The 16832-nt window shown below is 39.9% G+C and overlaps 1 protein-coding gene across 1 annotated transcript in view; it reads right to left on the bottom strand.

The window, feature by feature from the left end:
* VPS13D (vacuolar protein sorting 13 homolog D) overlaps positions 1-16832 on the bottom strand; it is a 303465-nt gene that overhangs the window by 86488 nt on the left and 200145 nt on the right. Inside the window, 5 exon segments of the mRNA XM_037828496.1 lie at positions 3803-3970; positions 5132-5266; positions 11110-11258; positions 13267-13363; positions 14272-14421. Of these exon segments, the coding sequence (XP_037684424.1) occupies positions 3803-3970; positions 5132-5266; positions 11110-11258; positions 13267-13363; positions 14272-14421 (699 nt within the window).

Genomic DNA, 16832 nt, shown 5'->3' on the forward strand with positions numbered 1-16832 from the left:
CAAGGTAAGAATGGGTTTAGAATCCAGTTATACTGATTATTTTCCCCAAGCATCCCTCAATGCATAACCCTACCTCTACAATTGCGGTTTATGATCTTTTAGGGGTGTGGATTGTTCTGCAAATCGAATAAAAACTTTAAGTCCTTGCTCCAGAAAACTAAATATGTTATACACAACATTAAAAGAGGTTAATAGAGTCAGACAACCCCACTCAAAGCCCTCTGGTCTTTGTAGCAAAGTGTGGCTGGCTGGGGCACAGTGAGGTACAGTTCTGTCTTCTTCTCGGGCCCCTTTCTTTAATCACAGGAATTCAGGCACCCTTTAAAGGAATACTTCCCACAGGCCAAGAGCTTATTATTGTGGTCATTTGCACTTCCTTAACTTCTTGTGTAGACAGAAAAGCAAACCAAACATTTCCCCAAAGTAATAACACAGGTCTTTTTCAACCTACAAAACTACAAGAAAATGGAGATCTTTAGCTCAAATGCAATACAACATATCACAGAAGACCTGAATGGGTATCTAGTTGACAGAGCCAGCTCTTGGGGCTACCATTTCCAATGTGAGGTGGTAATTTTAAGTTTCTTTACTATCTCCTCTTAAAGATATATAGACTAATTTTTTTTCATTCTTTTTTTTTTATTTTGAAATAAATTCAAAGTTACATGAATAGTTGCAAAAACAATACTAGCCCCATACACAGAATTCCATCATATCCTGACCCCTCTCCCCCAATAGCTCAATCCACCAACTTTAATGTGCTGTCACATCGCTATTTCTTTCCCTCCCTCCCTATCCATCATCCATCATCTATTGCTCTGTATAGATGTGCAATACTCTGTATAGATGTGCAATACTATACAGATGTGGTAATTTTTATACCACATCTAGGATCTCGGTATCAAAATGAATTATACAGCAATTCCCTCCAATACAGATTTAGCTTATTCAAGTCAGGACAAATACATGAAGAAAGACTCCAATCACATGGAGGTCAGGCCACTCCTCCTACAGGACTCAGGCCCTGGAACGCAAATCCAGCAACAATGTAAAGCAGGCGAGTCAACAAAACGCATCATCGCCTTCACACAGACCTTCCTATGGGCCCAGGGATGAAGTGGGAGCTGGGGAATACCATGCCCTTTCAGCTTCAGTTATATTTTCATGCTGACCCTCAATCTTCAAAAACAGTTTTCTAGGGGAAACAGAGGAACCGGGAAACAATGAGACTTTCATAAATCAAAGGATGTTTCAGGCAAACTTTTGAGAATCCCACACGAGACCTCACCTGTGGAGAAGTTACAGGCAAGTGAACAATAAGGGTTTCATAACAGCCCAGTTGTCCCATATGGGGTTTGAATCTCCCACTCTCAGTGCGTGGCAAGTTCCTCCTTTGCAGACTGTAATTTGTCAGCTTTCAATTACAAGTGCACTGGTGATTTCCTGGTGGTACAAGTCTGAACATTTTAGAGCGATGCAAATACAACTGTCAAAGTGAAGGCCCAATTCCCTTGTTCAGTCTGTATTTTTCAAAGTTTTCATAATGTCACATCTCATTTTATTCTCAAAACAAATTCTGTAGCATGCATGCATTTCTATTCCAGGTTGAGGAAGGCCCCTCAAGAGACTATAAGCATATTCATATTTCAAATTAAACTAAAGTCCAGGGGTGCAAAAACAAAGGAAGAAATTAAAAACTGAGGAAATTTTCCTATATTAATTAGAATTTAATAAAATCAATATTTTTGAACAGGGTATTTAAAATGGCAAATATTTAGGTGCATCTGTTTATATCAAGTTCAACAGCTAAAAGAATAATGAGGAATTTGTGCCACCATGTTTCTACATTGCTATCAGGGGTAAAGGTCCAGGGCAATGTAAGAAATGACTCAAAGCAGAATTGCATACATTCACTGAGACTCTGAACCTGCACCTATTTCCAAACCATGATTTAGGAAGTCTCTCTTCCTTTTCTCAAAAAGTGATAGTAGTGCCGATTTTGAACCACTAACCAAAAATTATGCTTCGCTTCTGTTCTGTTCAATGAAGTTTTGTAAATTAGCAATGACCCACAGGCCACAGTACTGAAGAAAGTGACCTAAGAATGATTTTCTCTAAAAAATAGTTTGGAAAACAGGAATAAATTCCCAGCTTTCACACATTAGTAATAAGAAGACAGTGCAACATTACTCAAGTGTCCACTGACAGGTAGATAAACAAAACATGGTCTATCCATACAATTAATATTATTCAGCCAAACAAAAAATGAAGTTCTGATATATGCTACAACATGGATGACCCCTAAAAATCAGGCACAAAAGGACAAATATTCTAGGTTTCCACCTCTACAAATACCTAAAAAGGAAATTCATAGAGACAGAAAATAGACTCAAAGTTACCAGGGACCAGGAGGAAGGGGGCATGGGAGTTAATGCTTAATGGGTTCAGTTTCATTTTGGGGTGATAAAAAAAGTTTTGGTAATGTATGGCAGTGACGGTACCACAACATTGTGACTGTAATTAATACCACTGATTTGTACACTTAAAATTAAAGTGGCAAATTTTATAGTATATATTACCTGTTAAATAATGCAGGTGGGTCCAAGACAGCCCCACATCAGCAAACCAAACTTAATTTAGTTCCTGTTTCTTGTCAGCACTCGGCTTTCCCAGAGCCCAAAATGTAAGGCCAGCCAACCACAGTCTGCCAGCCCATTTAGCTTGTGTGTCCAGGCCCCTCTGGCTTAGTATTGGCCAAATGGAGCCATTTTGCTGCTGGCTACCTGGTTGATTGTCTAAGCCCGTCTATATAAAGCCTGCCCTTTCTACCACCCTTTGGAGCTCCCTTCTACTCTCTGGATGGGATGCTGCCCGATTCATGAATCACTCAATAAAGCTGTGAGATCCTAATTTTCACATTGTTAAAAAGTTTTTCTTTTAGCACACCACATACAAAAAAAGTCATTCAACTCCACTTTCTTAAGATAATTCCTATATGGTATCATAAAAGTCTTTTTACAGAAAAGCCACTTTCACATGCCAGTGATCCACAGTACAAACACACCTACAATCTCTCGACAACAAACATTCTACAGGAAATAAGCAGAGAGCAAAGAATCTTTCTCAAATCTGGCTCAGTCACTGCAGAGACAATCTTTTTAAGAAAAGTTTGCTGTCTGAAAGGTAGAGGAGGCCTTTTGCATATTGTCAAACAGCAATAACCCTTCAACTACCTACCTTCACCTTTTCTTGCTTCGCATATAAAATCAGTTCTTGCCAGAAAAGAAACTGTAGATGAACAAAATGTCCACCAAAATAAGATGCCAGTAAACAATAAACCAAGTAGGCTGCAAGAGACATGAGGATCACACCACTGTCTTTCCACTGCTGGATTCAGACTGCCCAGAGGCTTGCTCCACTCTAGAAGGCTGCACTTCATGTTGGGCTTTATCCTGTCATCTGCGGGTGGTCACAGGTAGTTTTGGGACAGGAAAGCAGTGTGAACGATGCCAGAATGAAGTCCAAGGGGTCAGGGGGCTGCTGCAGTGGCCCAGGTAGGAGATAATGAGAACCTGGGCTAAGGTAGTGTGATGGAGAGGAAGGAAGAAGAGATGTTTTAGAGCTGGACTCCATGGACCTGGTGACAGGTTCTCAGAGGTGAGGGAAGGGGAGCACATGCTGGCAATGAAAGAAAAGTCATTAATTTTACTTCTCACTAACTGTTAAATATAAAAGAAATTACAGTAATGTAGAGAGGACTCAAGAGGCTGATTATAATGGAATTTCACCTCTATTGCCTTACCTTGGCAGCAGAGTTTGATACTCCATGGGTAACATTTCTGATAAGGCCCCCGACATTTCCATACTTTATCAGTCCAGTAACCCCTTCAGAAACATCATTCAAAAGTCCCATGGGATTGCCAAGAAAATCCACGGATCCCAGAATACGAGCTGCCTGGCTGAGCAGTTCCTGTCAATTAAGTAAGGAAAGGAAAATAAAATCAGCAACTGTTTAGATTTGCAGATACCATTTCTCAAGCAAAAAGGTTAGAAATCAATCTTGTCCTCCTTCCCCATCACTATCAACAATTACTTTTTAATCCTTACCAACTACAAAATAATCTCCTGTACGTTCCTGGGCTACAACTAAACTTCTCCCAAGATACATATCCCAGAGGCTGCTTTCAACACTCTGATCAATAATCTTCAAAGCCATTTAGAAGAATAAAATACAAAACAGGGAAGACCTCTTATAAATATTTATTAGTATATACCTCATTCCCTCTTTTCCATCATTCCTACAAACAGAGGAAGAATCAGGAACAGGGAGAACTTTGAAAGCAAAGTGAAGGAAGGAGGTGGCTTTTTAATTCTCCTCCTAAGCTGTGGTGAAGGAGCAGATTTGGGGGGCCACAGGGAGGGCATGGACAGACTTATCCAGCAACCCTTCACTTTTTAATACCTCTACTGCCTGATTTCAAGTTCTAGTGATACCTGCTATATCACTCTCCCTACAATTAGGTGGAAATATCACCAGGTAGGAAAGTCAAGGGAGGGAGGGAAGGAGGGAAAAGAAAGCAAGAACAGGATATATTTGAAGTTTGACAGCTAATAAATTTGACATAATCTTAACCTATCTGTTCATCAAAGAGTATGCCTTGGCTTTTTATTTTGTTCTTTGCGGTGTGAACAATAAATACAAAATGGAAAATGTCCAACTTGGTTAAAAAAATGTTCAAGCCCAACAGAAGGGCAGAAACTCAGGCTCTGAGAACATTGGTGTGGTTTTTGAAAGTAGGCCCATGCCTGGTAAATAAAAAGAGTTCACAGTCTTTTGTGTTATCATTAAAACATCAATTAAACCATTAACAGTTGTGACTAATCCAGTGAAAGTCCCTGAGACCAGTTCTGAGGGATGAGACCAATGGCTCATAAGTCAATGTGCTGCTTGGGGATTTTCATGATGTATACGGGCTTCATGGGATGTGACCTGAACCGTAACACAACAAACAGAGCTGAAATGCTGAACTGGGTTCTCAACAGCAATATCTTAGTAACCAAAGCTCCCAAACAACTAAAACAAACACATTCTGCTTATGCTCCAGCCACTAAGTTCTTCTCCAAAGCTCACCTCCTGGAAATGTTTGAGGATATCATTGATGATGAACTCCTTGGTCTCATAGGGATGTACCCGAGTAAATGGATCCAGATTAATCACAGCATCTTCAAACCGAATCAATGGAAATCCCAAGGTACTTTTCAGAGCCTAGTTAGAGAAGAACGGAAATGACATACTTCAGCCATATGAAGGCCTCCCAGGGTACTATAATTCTGGAGTCCAAGTCATGTTAACGTGCAAAATCACATATATCATACAGAAATAATACTGTTGGCTTCACGGCGTAATTCCTTCTGGTCCGTTTTGCATCTATATGTTTGTTGTGTTTTACTTTTTCACTGAAGGAAACTATGCATAAAGAAAAGTCTACTAATCAGATGGACAGTTCAATGATTTTTCCCAAGTAAACCACCACTCAGATCAGAAAATAGTTTATTATCCCCACTTTGGAAGCCCCTCCTCCATCCTCCTGCAGACTCCCAGTCCCTACCTGCTCCCACTTCCCCAAAGATAACCAATATTCTAACTTCTATCATTACAGAATCCTTTCTCCTGCTTTGAATCTTATATAAATGAAGTCATCAGCACATACTTCATTGTGTGTGGCTTCTAATACTCAGATTAAGTTTATAAGAGTCACATTAGATTGTTGTATATAGCTGCAGTTTATTAATTTTCACTGCCATATAGTATTTCATTGTATGAATAATACACAATTTATTTAACTATTCTTCTGTTCATGAATATTTGAGTTCTTTTGAATTTGGGGTTATTATAAACAACTGTGGGTGATGACCCTGATTGGATAATTTCCATGGAGGTGTTGGCCGGCCCATTCAGGGTGGGTCCGAATTAAATTACCGGAGCACTACATATGATCAGACAGAAGGAGCAAACTGCTACAGCCAAGAGGGACACTCTCAAGAACACCCAGAAGCTGAGAGAGGAACTGCAGTTTGAAGACGGCCATTGAAAGCAGACCCTTGCTCCAGAGAAGCTGAGAGAAGGCAAATATCCCAAGTACAACTAAGACAGACATTTTTGAGGAACTGCAGCCTAGAGAAGAACATCCTGGGAAAAAGCCATTTTGAAACCAGAACTCTGGAGTAGATGCCAGCCAGCCACGTGCCTTCCCAGCTAAAAGATAGACAAATTTGACAACATAAAAATAAAAGGCTTTTTTTATGACTAAAATTGGAGGAGATAAAAGACCAACAACCTGATAGGAAAATGGACAGGTGTTATGATCAGACAGTTCATAGAGAAAAAAATCAGCCCTTAAACATATGGATTAGGAGGAGGAGTAGAGTAAAAGAAACAGTGGAAAAGAAACAAATAGAGGAGTAAGAAGAGAACCAGAAAGGACAGAAGTCAAGAACAGGAAGGTCAGCAATGTCAAATATGGCAGAGGACTCTAGAAAGATGAAGATTAAAAAAAAGACCACTATGGAATGGGTGTCTTGGAACTTCCTAGTAAATAATTTCAGAACAAAACCTTTTAGAAATTTAAGAGCATCATAAGTTAATTCAGTCTAAAACTCTATTTTTTTTTTGACAAATAAAACCCAAGAGATGTTAATAGGGTGGCCTCAAGTCATGTAGCTAGTTATTACTGTAGTAGATCTAAGACTTGAACATGTTCATTTTCATAAGACCAGTTACCTACTGAAGGAAAGCACAGAGGCCAGAAAGAAGGTATTATTTCTCCTGAAAATCCTCCTGCTAGTCACTCAAACTTTCCTCACCAATTCTGATGGTGAGTGGGCAATGACATGAGCATGCACTAGTTTCCTTATTTCATTGAAAGAGAAACTGAGGTTGAGTCAGCTTAGAGCCATACAGTAAGTATGCTGGGAAAGCTGGATCCTGATGATCAGTTCAGTACTCTGCTTTGCCAATTCAATTCTGAGAATGACTCTTCTTCTCAGAGAAGAGAAAATGAGAATAAAACAAAGGCTTGAGATAAAAAGCTTTTTACCCCAACCTCCTTCTTCCAGCAAAACACTGAAGGGGAAGAATCACACATAGTACCACAGAATCTGAAACTTCTACTGAGTTGTCAAAACCCTCAGCACAGACATCATCCCCCTTCTAGATGACCAAGATGCTTTGTCTGAACCAAAGAAATATTCTGAGCCTGAAATAAAAATAAAAATGATCCTGAGCAAGTCACTGACTGCTTTTTGGCCTCTCACATTTGAAAGTGCTGCGCTACAGCCTACTGGTATGAATTATTCTGCCACCTTCAGGTTGATCTGGCCAGTTGACGTCTAAGAAATGAGAGGGAGAGTCAAACCGGGCTTTTTCATTAACTAAATGACTAATCAAACACAGTAGTATACAAAGTTGATGCTTATTTACTTAAGTAGCAGACAGTTTCCTGTTACAAAATGAATTTTGGAGAAAGCGATCCTGCACTCATACGTTCTTAATAAAAAGAGCAAACTGTCTATTCCTACCTCCGCAGATAAAAACTGCTGAAGCCTTCCAGAAACTTTAAGAGTGAAAGAAGAAATATCTGTTCACATGCCGTAAGGTCTCACATCACAAGCTATTCCCTAGGCCATGTCCTTTCCTTTCTTAGTTTATCCTGAACTAAACAAAACTGTCTGGAATTCATTCTTTAAAGGTTTATTTATGGTACATAGTGACTGTTTATATGTGAAGCAGGGTATTTGCCCATTTCCCTCTTGGGACAGTGTTTAAAACTACAGGGATATTTCCCTCTCTGGCACTTTCTGAAATACAATTAACAATGCTGGATCTTTTTTCCTTTTAACAAATCTGGTTTTTATTTAGGGAGAGGAGGAAAAAAGTAAAGGGTCTGAAGTTTCCCAACAAATTATTTCAAGTCTTTGAGAAGACAGTTTTAGACTTTTTAAATGGTGTCTTTGTTTGAAATATCCCCTTATCCCCACCCCCTCTCTCTCGGACCATTAAAATGTGGGTTTTCTTCCAAACTAGATTGCTCAATTTAAGCCCTTCTTTTGTAATACCCCCGATGTTCTAAATGGGAAGAGGACTGCTGTAGGCCACCTTATGAAACCTCTTAAAGCCCTCTGGCCTCTTTTCATCTTTAAAAACAAACAAACATATATAAACTACTTGGCGTTTTCAATATTACTCCACCACTCTCGAACACGCCAACTTGAGAGAGCAACAGAGAGAACGGGGAGAAGGAAGAGTGCTGGGTTTTAGTCTCTGCATTTGTGAAATGGAACTATGATCTCCCTCTTCTCCCATCTCAGAGTAAAGAATCCAATTGAGATAGCAGATGTGAAAATGCTTTGAGTCCTTCTGAACAGACACTATATAAGGCAACAATATACCCCTCAGCGTAAACCCAAAGAGACTTCCCTCTGAAATTTTTGACAGCCTCACTTCTGGCCTGGAGTCAGGAGAATCAAGATAATTATTCCTTCAACGGCAAAGACATGGTTACCTTTTAGTCAGGCTCTTATGATTCCTGTTCTGGGACAGGCCTCTACTTCCTAAGAAAATACTTTTCGTCATTACATATTCATCTAAAAGAGCATACTGTCCTTCTAATAAAGGGGTATTACTAATAAAGGGGTATTACTCTGTTAGAAAACTCTTTGAATAAATGACATTATTTTATGAGTCTCAGGCTCCACTAGGAGAACTCAAGACACAGTAAAATGGTGACTTCCACAAGCTGAAAAATTTAACTCTGAAGTCCCAATTCCCAGCACCCTGCTTGAAACATTAACTTACTACACTCAGTATGTGCACACCCACATCTCATAACATGGCTGCCCCTTTTAATTTGTTTAACGATCATTTGAAAAGTGCCTTGAAAGTGTTCCTTCCATATAGTGCAAGAAACAGTCAACTTAAATGATTTCCAGTTTATTGTATGCAGAATGTACAGGCAAGCTTCAATATCACAGAACCCTGGGGCTGGAGCTGCCTCAACTGTAGAAAATCATATCACATCTGTCAGGCTGGGAAAAAGCTCCCTGCTGGGAGCAATTTGAAAGGAATAATTAGGTGTCTGTGTTTCTTAGTAAGATGATTAAAAAGACAAGAAGTCCTCAACTCTTAGAAAATGCTTGCCATTGGTTTGCTGGGTGAGTGCCAAGTGTTCTGGAGAAATATATACTTTATCAAACAAACTCATTCCAAAGGGTCACAGAAGTCAAGTGGATACTTGTGGATACTAGCAAGATAGTGGTTTTCCCATGGTTTTCCCCCATTCCCATGCTAATTATAAGTATCCTCAGTCTCCAGGGAAACATGAAATTAAAGCAAATTAAGCAGACAGGACAGTCAGTCAAGAGGAGCACACTGCAGCATTCTCACAATGGCACCATCGGCCCTGCCCAGCGCTCCCGGCTATGCGTCCCCATGTTACCAATTCCATGAGGCCCCACCCTTGCCCTGTCCCTATGCCAGAATGATCTGATGTTGACCAGACTACCGAATCACTACCCATGACTTAGAGGTTCTGAGTTGGCAAACCGTGGGCCACATGAGGCCCACGTGTGTGTTTTGTTAGGCCTGCAAGTTAAAAAAACAACAAACAGAAAAACATTTGACTTGGTTGCCAACATTTAAAAACCAGGCGAATCCACATAAAAATCCAGATTTCCAGACTTCTCTTTAAAAATGTGAAGATCTGGTAACATTCTCCTGTGACACAATGGGCTGGAGCTGAGCTGCAGCCACCATCTCAGCCGCCAGGGCTCTGCACTGCTTCACTTATTGGCATTACTGGCATAGCCCTGGGTGGCATCTGAATTTGACTCCCAGTTTTTTGTTTATATGCTCCTATCTCTAGCTGTTTCTATTCAGAAAGAGACTCTCTTAGGAGGCAGCATGGGGCAGGGGAACAATCTTAGAATGGTGATTAGTAGGGAGATGGGTGCCTTGACAACCACCTTCAAGTGTAACAGAGCAAAGAACCAGAACCAATGGATCCAAGATGCAGGGAGGCAGATTTAGACTTAACCTAAGGACAGACCTTCTAACAAGCACCTGGGTTCCTCTTCCACTCCTATTACTACCTGGCTAAACAGGCTTGCGTAAAAAAACATGGCGAACTCCAGTTTCTTTGTCTATCAAGCAAGAGAACCAGTGAGGACTTGTATACCTATGGGGCAGTGTTGTATGATAAAAAAGATAGAGACCTTAGAGTCAGATAGATTTGAATCCTAGCCCCACCCTTTACTTACAATATATTTTATTGCTGAAAATGAAGATGGTGCCTAGACTGTATCTGTCTAGGGCATTTCAAGATGATCTGTGTGTTATTACATCTTGATGTAGTAGTACGAGAGGTCCCACCTCAGTGGGTATATGGCTGAGTCTCCCTTAAAGGTGGTAGACATTCCCAAGGTCAGTCATTTAAGAAAAGGTGGGTACTTAGAGAGGAAGAGACAACTGGGGGGAAGGCAGGATTTGGTCATGCAAGGAAGACACCGTCTTGGGTTTGGTTTTTCTCCTGAGTCTGGGAGCACCCCAGGAAAGCAGGTTTTTACTTCATTGAGATAAGCCAGGAACTAAGCAGAGAATAGGGGCTTTCTCTGTGTTTATTCTATTTTGTTAGTCCTTAATCTTTAGCAAGGTCATATTTAATCATTCAAAAGAGAAGGATAATGGGGGGGGGGGGTGTTCTTTTTACTGGTATTTTTTTATTTTTTTGGAGTAATGAAAATGCTCAAAAATTGTTCATGGTGATGAATGCACAACTGTATGATGAATGCACACCATATATATATATGTTGGGATGGTACTGTGAACAATTGCCTACACTATGGATGACTGTATGGTATGTGAATATATCTCAATAAAACTGGAAAAAAAAAAAGAGAAGAAAATATATATGAGCCAATAAACCTTCTAAAAAAGGCATCCTATAAAAATATCTGCTACAAATGATGATGCTGGACAGAAAAACAAATAGTAAACACACTCTTTCTTTTCCATGGGCAAGTCATCTTTTGAAATTTATCCAGGTAGCAGCTCACCTTCAGATCCAATGGCAGCTTGTTGGAGGTGAACACACTCAGCTTGATCTGGGGAATGCTGATTTTGAGATTTTCAAAGTAGTAACGAATTGGTGTTCCGCCTTGCTCAACTGTCTTTTCATGGAGGTTTTCATCATATTTTTCCACCTCTAGTACAAAGGCAGAATTTTAAAATATTACATCTCCTGAAGTCTCGATTCACATATTTGTATTCAAATTGAAAAAATGTCTCAAAATTTAGTTTTTGAGCGTTCAGTAACATGTTCAGTACCCTGATACCATTTCTTTGTAAAAGTAGATCTGTTTTATGTTGTTTATCAAAAAAGTGAACTTGTTTAATCTTGTAACCTGTGACTCTATACCATCTGGCAGGTGTCAACTTCAGAAAAAATAATCCAGGTAAGAATGCCAAAGGGCACAGTGAGTTTGCTGGCAACAGGCTCTCAAGAAACTAATATCATCATCATCATCATCATCATCAGACAAAAGAATTCATAAGATGATATGCAAATAGGGATGAAGAGTATAACTTAACTGACTCATAATGTACAATATCACCAATTAAGTAATGAATCTGAATGAAACATAATGCCTGAAAGAGCAACAGGCTTGAAAGAACTGATATCACTATACATCATACCCTCTGTCCCCTAGGGCAGACATTACTTAAGTATCATAATCAAGGACAATTCTTTACTTGTTAGGCCAAAAAGTAAAAAGGATTAACATAGCTAAAATAAAGCAATGTGCTTTTTGTACTTGAAGCACCCATTTGGGCAGTTTATTTTCACTTGGCTTCAAGTACCTTAGAAATAAAACCAGAGATTATTGTATGCATCTACTTAACAAACTTTTGCTGAAAGTTACTATCAGTTCTACTTACAGTTTAAAAAAAAAAAAGGAGGGTGGAGGTGGGAGTGGAGGGGAAGGTGAAAAATGATGCTGCAACTGAGACCTGCCTATCTGTGCTCAGGAAACAGAAAAAAGCTTTACGAAGGAGAGAAGATGCTTCAATGAAAGGCAGGAGAAGATTTCACTAAAGTCTAAATCTACTATACAAAGCTTGGAGAGAAATTTATTTAGATCAACTTAAAAGAAAACTTACCAAAGAAAGCATGTGTAATCAAACTAAAAGCCAAACTTTCTGAACCAAAACAGATACCTGGCAGGCAGGGTCTCAAGTGGGCTGTTTGAATACAAATAAACACTGGTGTTCCAACCCAAAATGGAAAACAAAGCATTAAACAGATGGGAATTTTGTTATTGATCCCAAATACACTGAAAGCTTAAATTCTAAGTCTTGGACAAAAAGAGCAAAAATACTTTGCTTGCACTGTGTGTGTATGTATGAACATATGTTCACATTCCCAGAGACTATTTTTCTCTAGCCAGCATGGGCAGATAAACATAAAAAGTCTCTGTCATGTTTCTTCAGGCTCGATAGTTAATTTAACATTCAAAAGACTAAGCATTATTGAAGTCTTTCTAGGCTGTATGTATAACCCTGCAAAGCCCATCTAAAAGCAGGAGAAAATGCCACGATGAGGAATCTAAAATAAAGAAACAACAGGTAAATTATTTCTGTAGCACTGCTGGGAATTTAGGTCTTTCAATAGGTTATCTTACTCTTGTCCCCAGAGAAGAGAGTAAAGTAACTAGAAACCTTTATAATTACATTAAGACATAAGGGTATGGATGTCAAAAGTTAAGGAATTGAGGCTAGCCATTTTTTTTTCTCAACTGAACCAAACAAAGGAACTGCCCAAGGAATTTCTGTTTCTTGGCCCTGAATCTGTTTAATAAACAAAGGTTAGGAAACAAAGTGGTTTGCTAAATGACTAACATCATTTCTGTTATCCTAGAGCACATGAATAAAAAAAAGGAAAGCAAAGAATAGTAGTATATTGCTTTGCACAGGCTGATCACTGGGTATTCTAGGATCACAGAAGTCTCCGATTAGCTGCTTTATGACACAGGTATAACTCAGAAAACAAGCAAATACTTTGAAAGAGAGCAAATGAAACATAAACCTCGGGATCCTAGCTCAGGCTAAGAAGGGGAGAGGTAGTTTATCAGGCTACCAGTTTTCTCAAGCAGACTAAAAAATGCCATCCTTGAGCCTATTTCTGGATACAAACTTAGAACATTCAATATTACCTGATTCTGCTTGATCGTAGCCAAAGAAACTTAGCAGTTTCAGGAGCAGTTTCTCCTCAATTTGCACCGTGAATCTCTGAGCCGTGATCATCAGATGCTAGAGATGAACAAATTCAGATTACAGTGTGAGCAACAGAAGGCACTTTCATCTGTGCCGTTAAGAAAGACCCAATGACATGTCATGGCTTCTTTATTCATTTGATTCTATAATCAGAGATAAACTGCCAAATTATCTCTGGCTCATCTCTCTCTACATTGCTGTAGAAAACCAGAAACTCCAGAATATTTTCAGTAGATGATTAATCATCTCATTGTTTGGGCCCGGGGCATCTGTGTCACATCAGTTAGGTTTTCAGTGTCAAATGCACCCTGGTGGATGAACCTCATGGGCTGCACTCAGATGGAAGACAGCAAGTTCAAGGAGCAGCATGACCAAGTTTGTTGACTTGAAAGCTACAGGCAACCTTCATGCCATCAGTACTGGTGACAAAGGACAGGAAATACCTACTCGCTCTTCGTTCCCACTTTGACCAGAGTTAGCTGGTTATTCATGGAGACTTTGCTAGGAATGTGAGTTTATTACTTCTGAATGATCTGCTTTTAGTAAAAATGTGCCAGCTTATATAGCAGGAAGACTGGCCCAAGGTCAGACCTCTCTTACTTCCTTTTCCAATAATCTCTAAATTCTTCAATTTTTATAATTTCTCTGGATCATGCCTGGTCTTAATCAATCCAGAAGATGCTCTGCTTTCCTACAGCAACTTTACTCTGATGAATACAGACTCTACTTACCTATCAACTCAGTACTACCCCCGCAAGCTCATTACAAACACAATTGAGAATATAAATTGCTAAGAGAAGGAGCTCCTTTAAATTTCCCCTAAACAACTTAGTAAGTTACATGGGGCTATTTCCATCATTTCCCTGAATTGCTTGTCTGAGACCTGGCCCTGAACAAGTCATCTTCTGGTGTGGTGTCAGCCCCTGGCACCGTCATCGGCCTACCTTGTAGATGTTGGTCAGTGCACTCTTACTGGGGAACTTCACAGCATTGACTTGGACGGCAGGGCCGGTCTCCATAGCCTCGTTCTCATTGCTCAGGGGAGTCACGTAGAGCATGAAGGGCTGAGTGGTACCAATGAGCTGATTGTCCACCTGTGACATGCAAAAGCAGGAAAACAAAACCAAAATCAAAAACAGACAAGTTATTCAGTATTCTTTCTTCCCTTCTGTTTTAATGGAAAGTTCTGGCTGGCAGAAAGTCAGATGGTCAGCATCTAGCATACTGCCATCTCTGTTTTCATTCTTACCTTTGAATGGGATCTTGTAATATGTACATTACTCCGGAAATACCCTTGCCATTTAACTCTATCTCAACAACAGCCAGAAAAAAGCATTTTCACTGAAGACCAGTAATGACAATAGTAGTAATAAAAGTCGTAGAGGCGATGCTTGGCGAACAGAGAGCTACGTGCCAAGCACTCTGTTAGTCACCTCAGATGCCACGTCACTGTGTCACATGGTCCCTATGAAGTCAACGTTATCCAACCCAGGGCTTCACTGCAAACCTAAACACAACCTCATCAGGAAAGCACTATTACTGCCCTCATTTTACAGATGAAGATGCTGAGGAGAGAGACCCTTGCTTAAGATCACACAGTGAACCAGTGACAACTAGAAGAACCCCTGTCTGTCTGACTCCAAGGCCACCACTCTTAACCAATATGCTATCTGTGCTTCTCTCTCGCTCCAAATTCCTTAAAGTAAAACAAATAAATTAGAGAAGCAATAACAGAGATTGCTACCAAATGGGAACAGTTCCCTCTGTACCAAAGTCAACTTACTTCTTGATACTGAAATGATGAAGTCAGCAGTATTTGGGACAATTCCATTCCCCAGATCCAATATAATATAGTGTTATAACAGAGCACACCCTCTACACCCAAGTGCTTACAAATGCCGGGGACTCCCGTGGAAAGCAGCCATCTTAATTTCTGTGTTATATCAAAGGTCCATACTAGGATGAGGAAAGAGGAGAAAATATCTTTTGGGTGCCCCTAAGTATACTTCTACAAACCACCTAACATATCCCTTACTGTAATCCTGAAGGGTATTATACCTCCCAATTTTACAAACAAGAAAACACTCAGAGAAGCTTGGAGAGGTTAAGTTACTACACATTCAAAGTTAGGAAGCATTAGAGTTGGGGTTTAAAGGCAGATATTTCTGCACCAAATCCTTTGACCTTTTCCATTATATAGCACAGTTTCTCACACAGAAGCCATTTTATATAGTCACTGCTGACTTTCCTTCTATTGGCTCAAGTGCAGGGATAAGGGTGAAAGACTTAGAGCACTTTATCTTACCTCCATCCCTGTCCCTACAATGTACTCTCTTGACAGCAGCCAAACTGATCTTTTAAAAATATAAATCAAGTCATGTCCCTCCTTCCTTTATCCCTTTCAGTAGCTTCTCTTTCCTTTAGGATCAAATCCAAACTCCTCACCGCAGCCTCCAAGCCCTGCATGATCTGGACACTGCTGATGTCTCCATACACAACACTCCTCCAGGGTTACTACAATCCAGACACAGCAGCCTCCCTGTTGTGTCTCAAAGGCAGGCAAATCCCACCTCCCTCAGGGTCTTTGGATTTTCCTGGAATGTTTGGCCCCTAGCATTCTTCTCTTATCCCCAAGTTTCAGCTCAGTTCTTCCTTACTGAAAAGTAGCAGCAATTACCACAGGTTATGATTATTTGCTTGCTTGCTTGTTTATTGATTGCCTCCCTCCCCAGGTTGCTAGCTCAAGGAGAACAGAAACCTCTTCTCTTCTCATCATGCTATATCTGCAGGGCCCAGTGCAGTGCCTGCCACAGAGTCGATGCTGAGCATTTACTCAGTGAATCAGTCATTATCTATCACACACAACAGGTGAAACGACAACAAAGAGCCTCCATTATTCTGACCTCCCCTCTGTTCTTTCCCCAAACACACTTGAAACAAGGTCTACCAACTGAAAATTACTAACTCTAGTTGTATTCTCCCAAATAGCTTAGATAGTCCCTAAGGATAGGACCTATATTTTCTACTTTTTAAAAAAATTATTTCTCACAGCAGGACTTATAATCATAATAAATCCTCATCTGCTTATTTGCTATGATTTACAGCACACATCAAATCAAGAGGTATTACAGTCAAATATTTTCTTTAATTAAAGAAAAGTGAAAAGTTAAGAAACTTGAATAGCAAATGGCTCCATAGATCTTCCCTATAAAAGTGAAAAACAAAGAGAAAGATATTAACTGTCTTCAACAAATGGGATGTGATCAGTCTGAATTCTATGCTATTTATGATACATGTGATAAATTAAAATTTATTTTGAAAGGGCTTTTGGCCTTGGCAATCTGGATGGACCTGCACTGATGCGAAAGGGAGAGAAAGGACCCCCAGGAGCGGGGGCACACTGCACACCCCCAGTAGGAATTCAAGCTGGGATGACAATAGAACTCTAGCAAAAATTGTGAAAATCAACCTTTTCAGAACTATGGAAGTTAATCAAAGGCTTATA

The sequence above is a fragment of the Choloepus didactylus genome, chromosome 2 (assembly GCF_015220235.1).
Source record: "Choloepus didactylus isolate mChoDid1 chromosome 2, mChoDid1.pri, whole genome shotgun sequence".
NCBI lineage: Eukaryota > Metazoa > Chordata > Mammalia > Pilosa > Megalonychidae > Choloepus > Choloepus didactylus.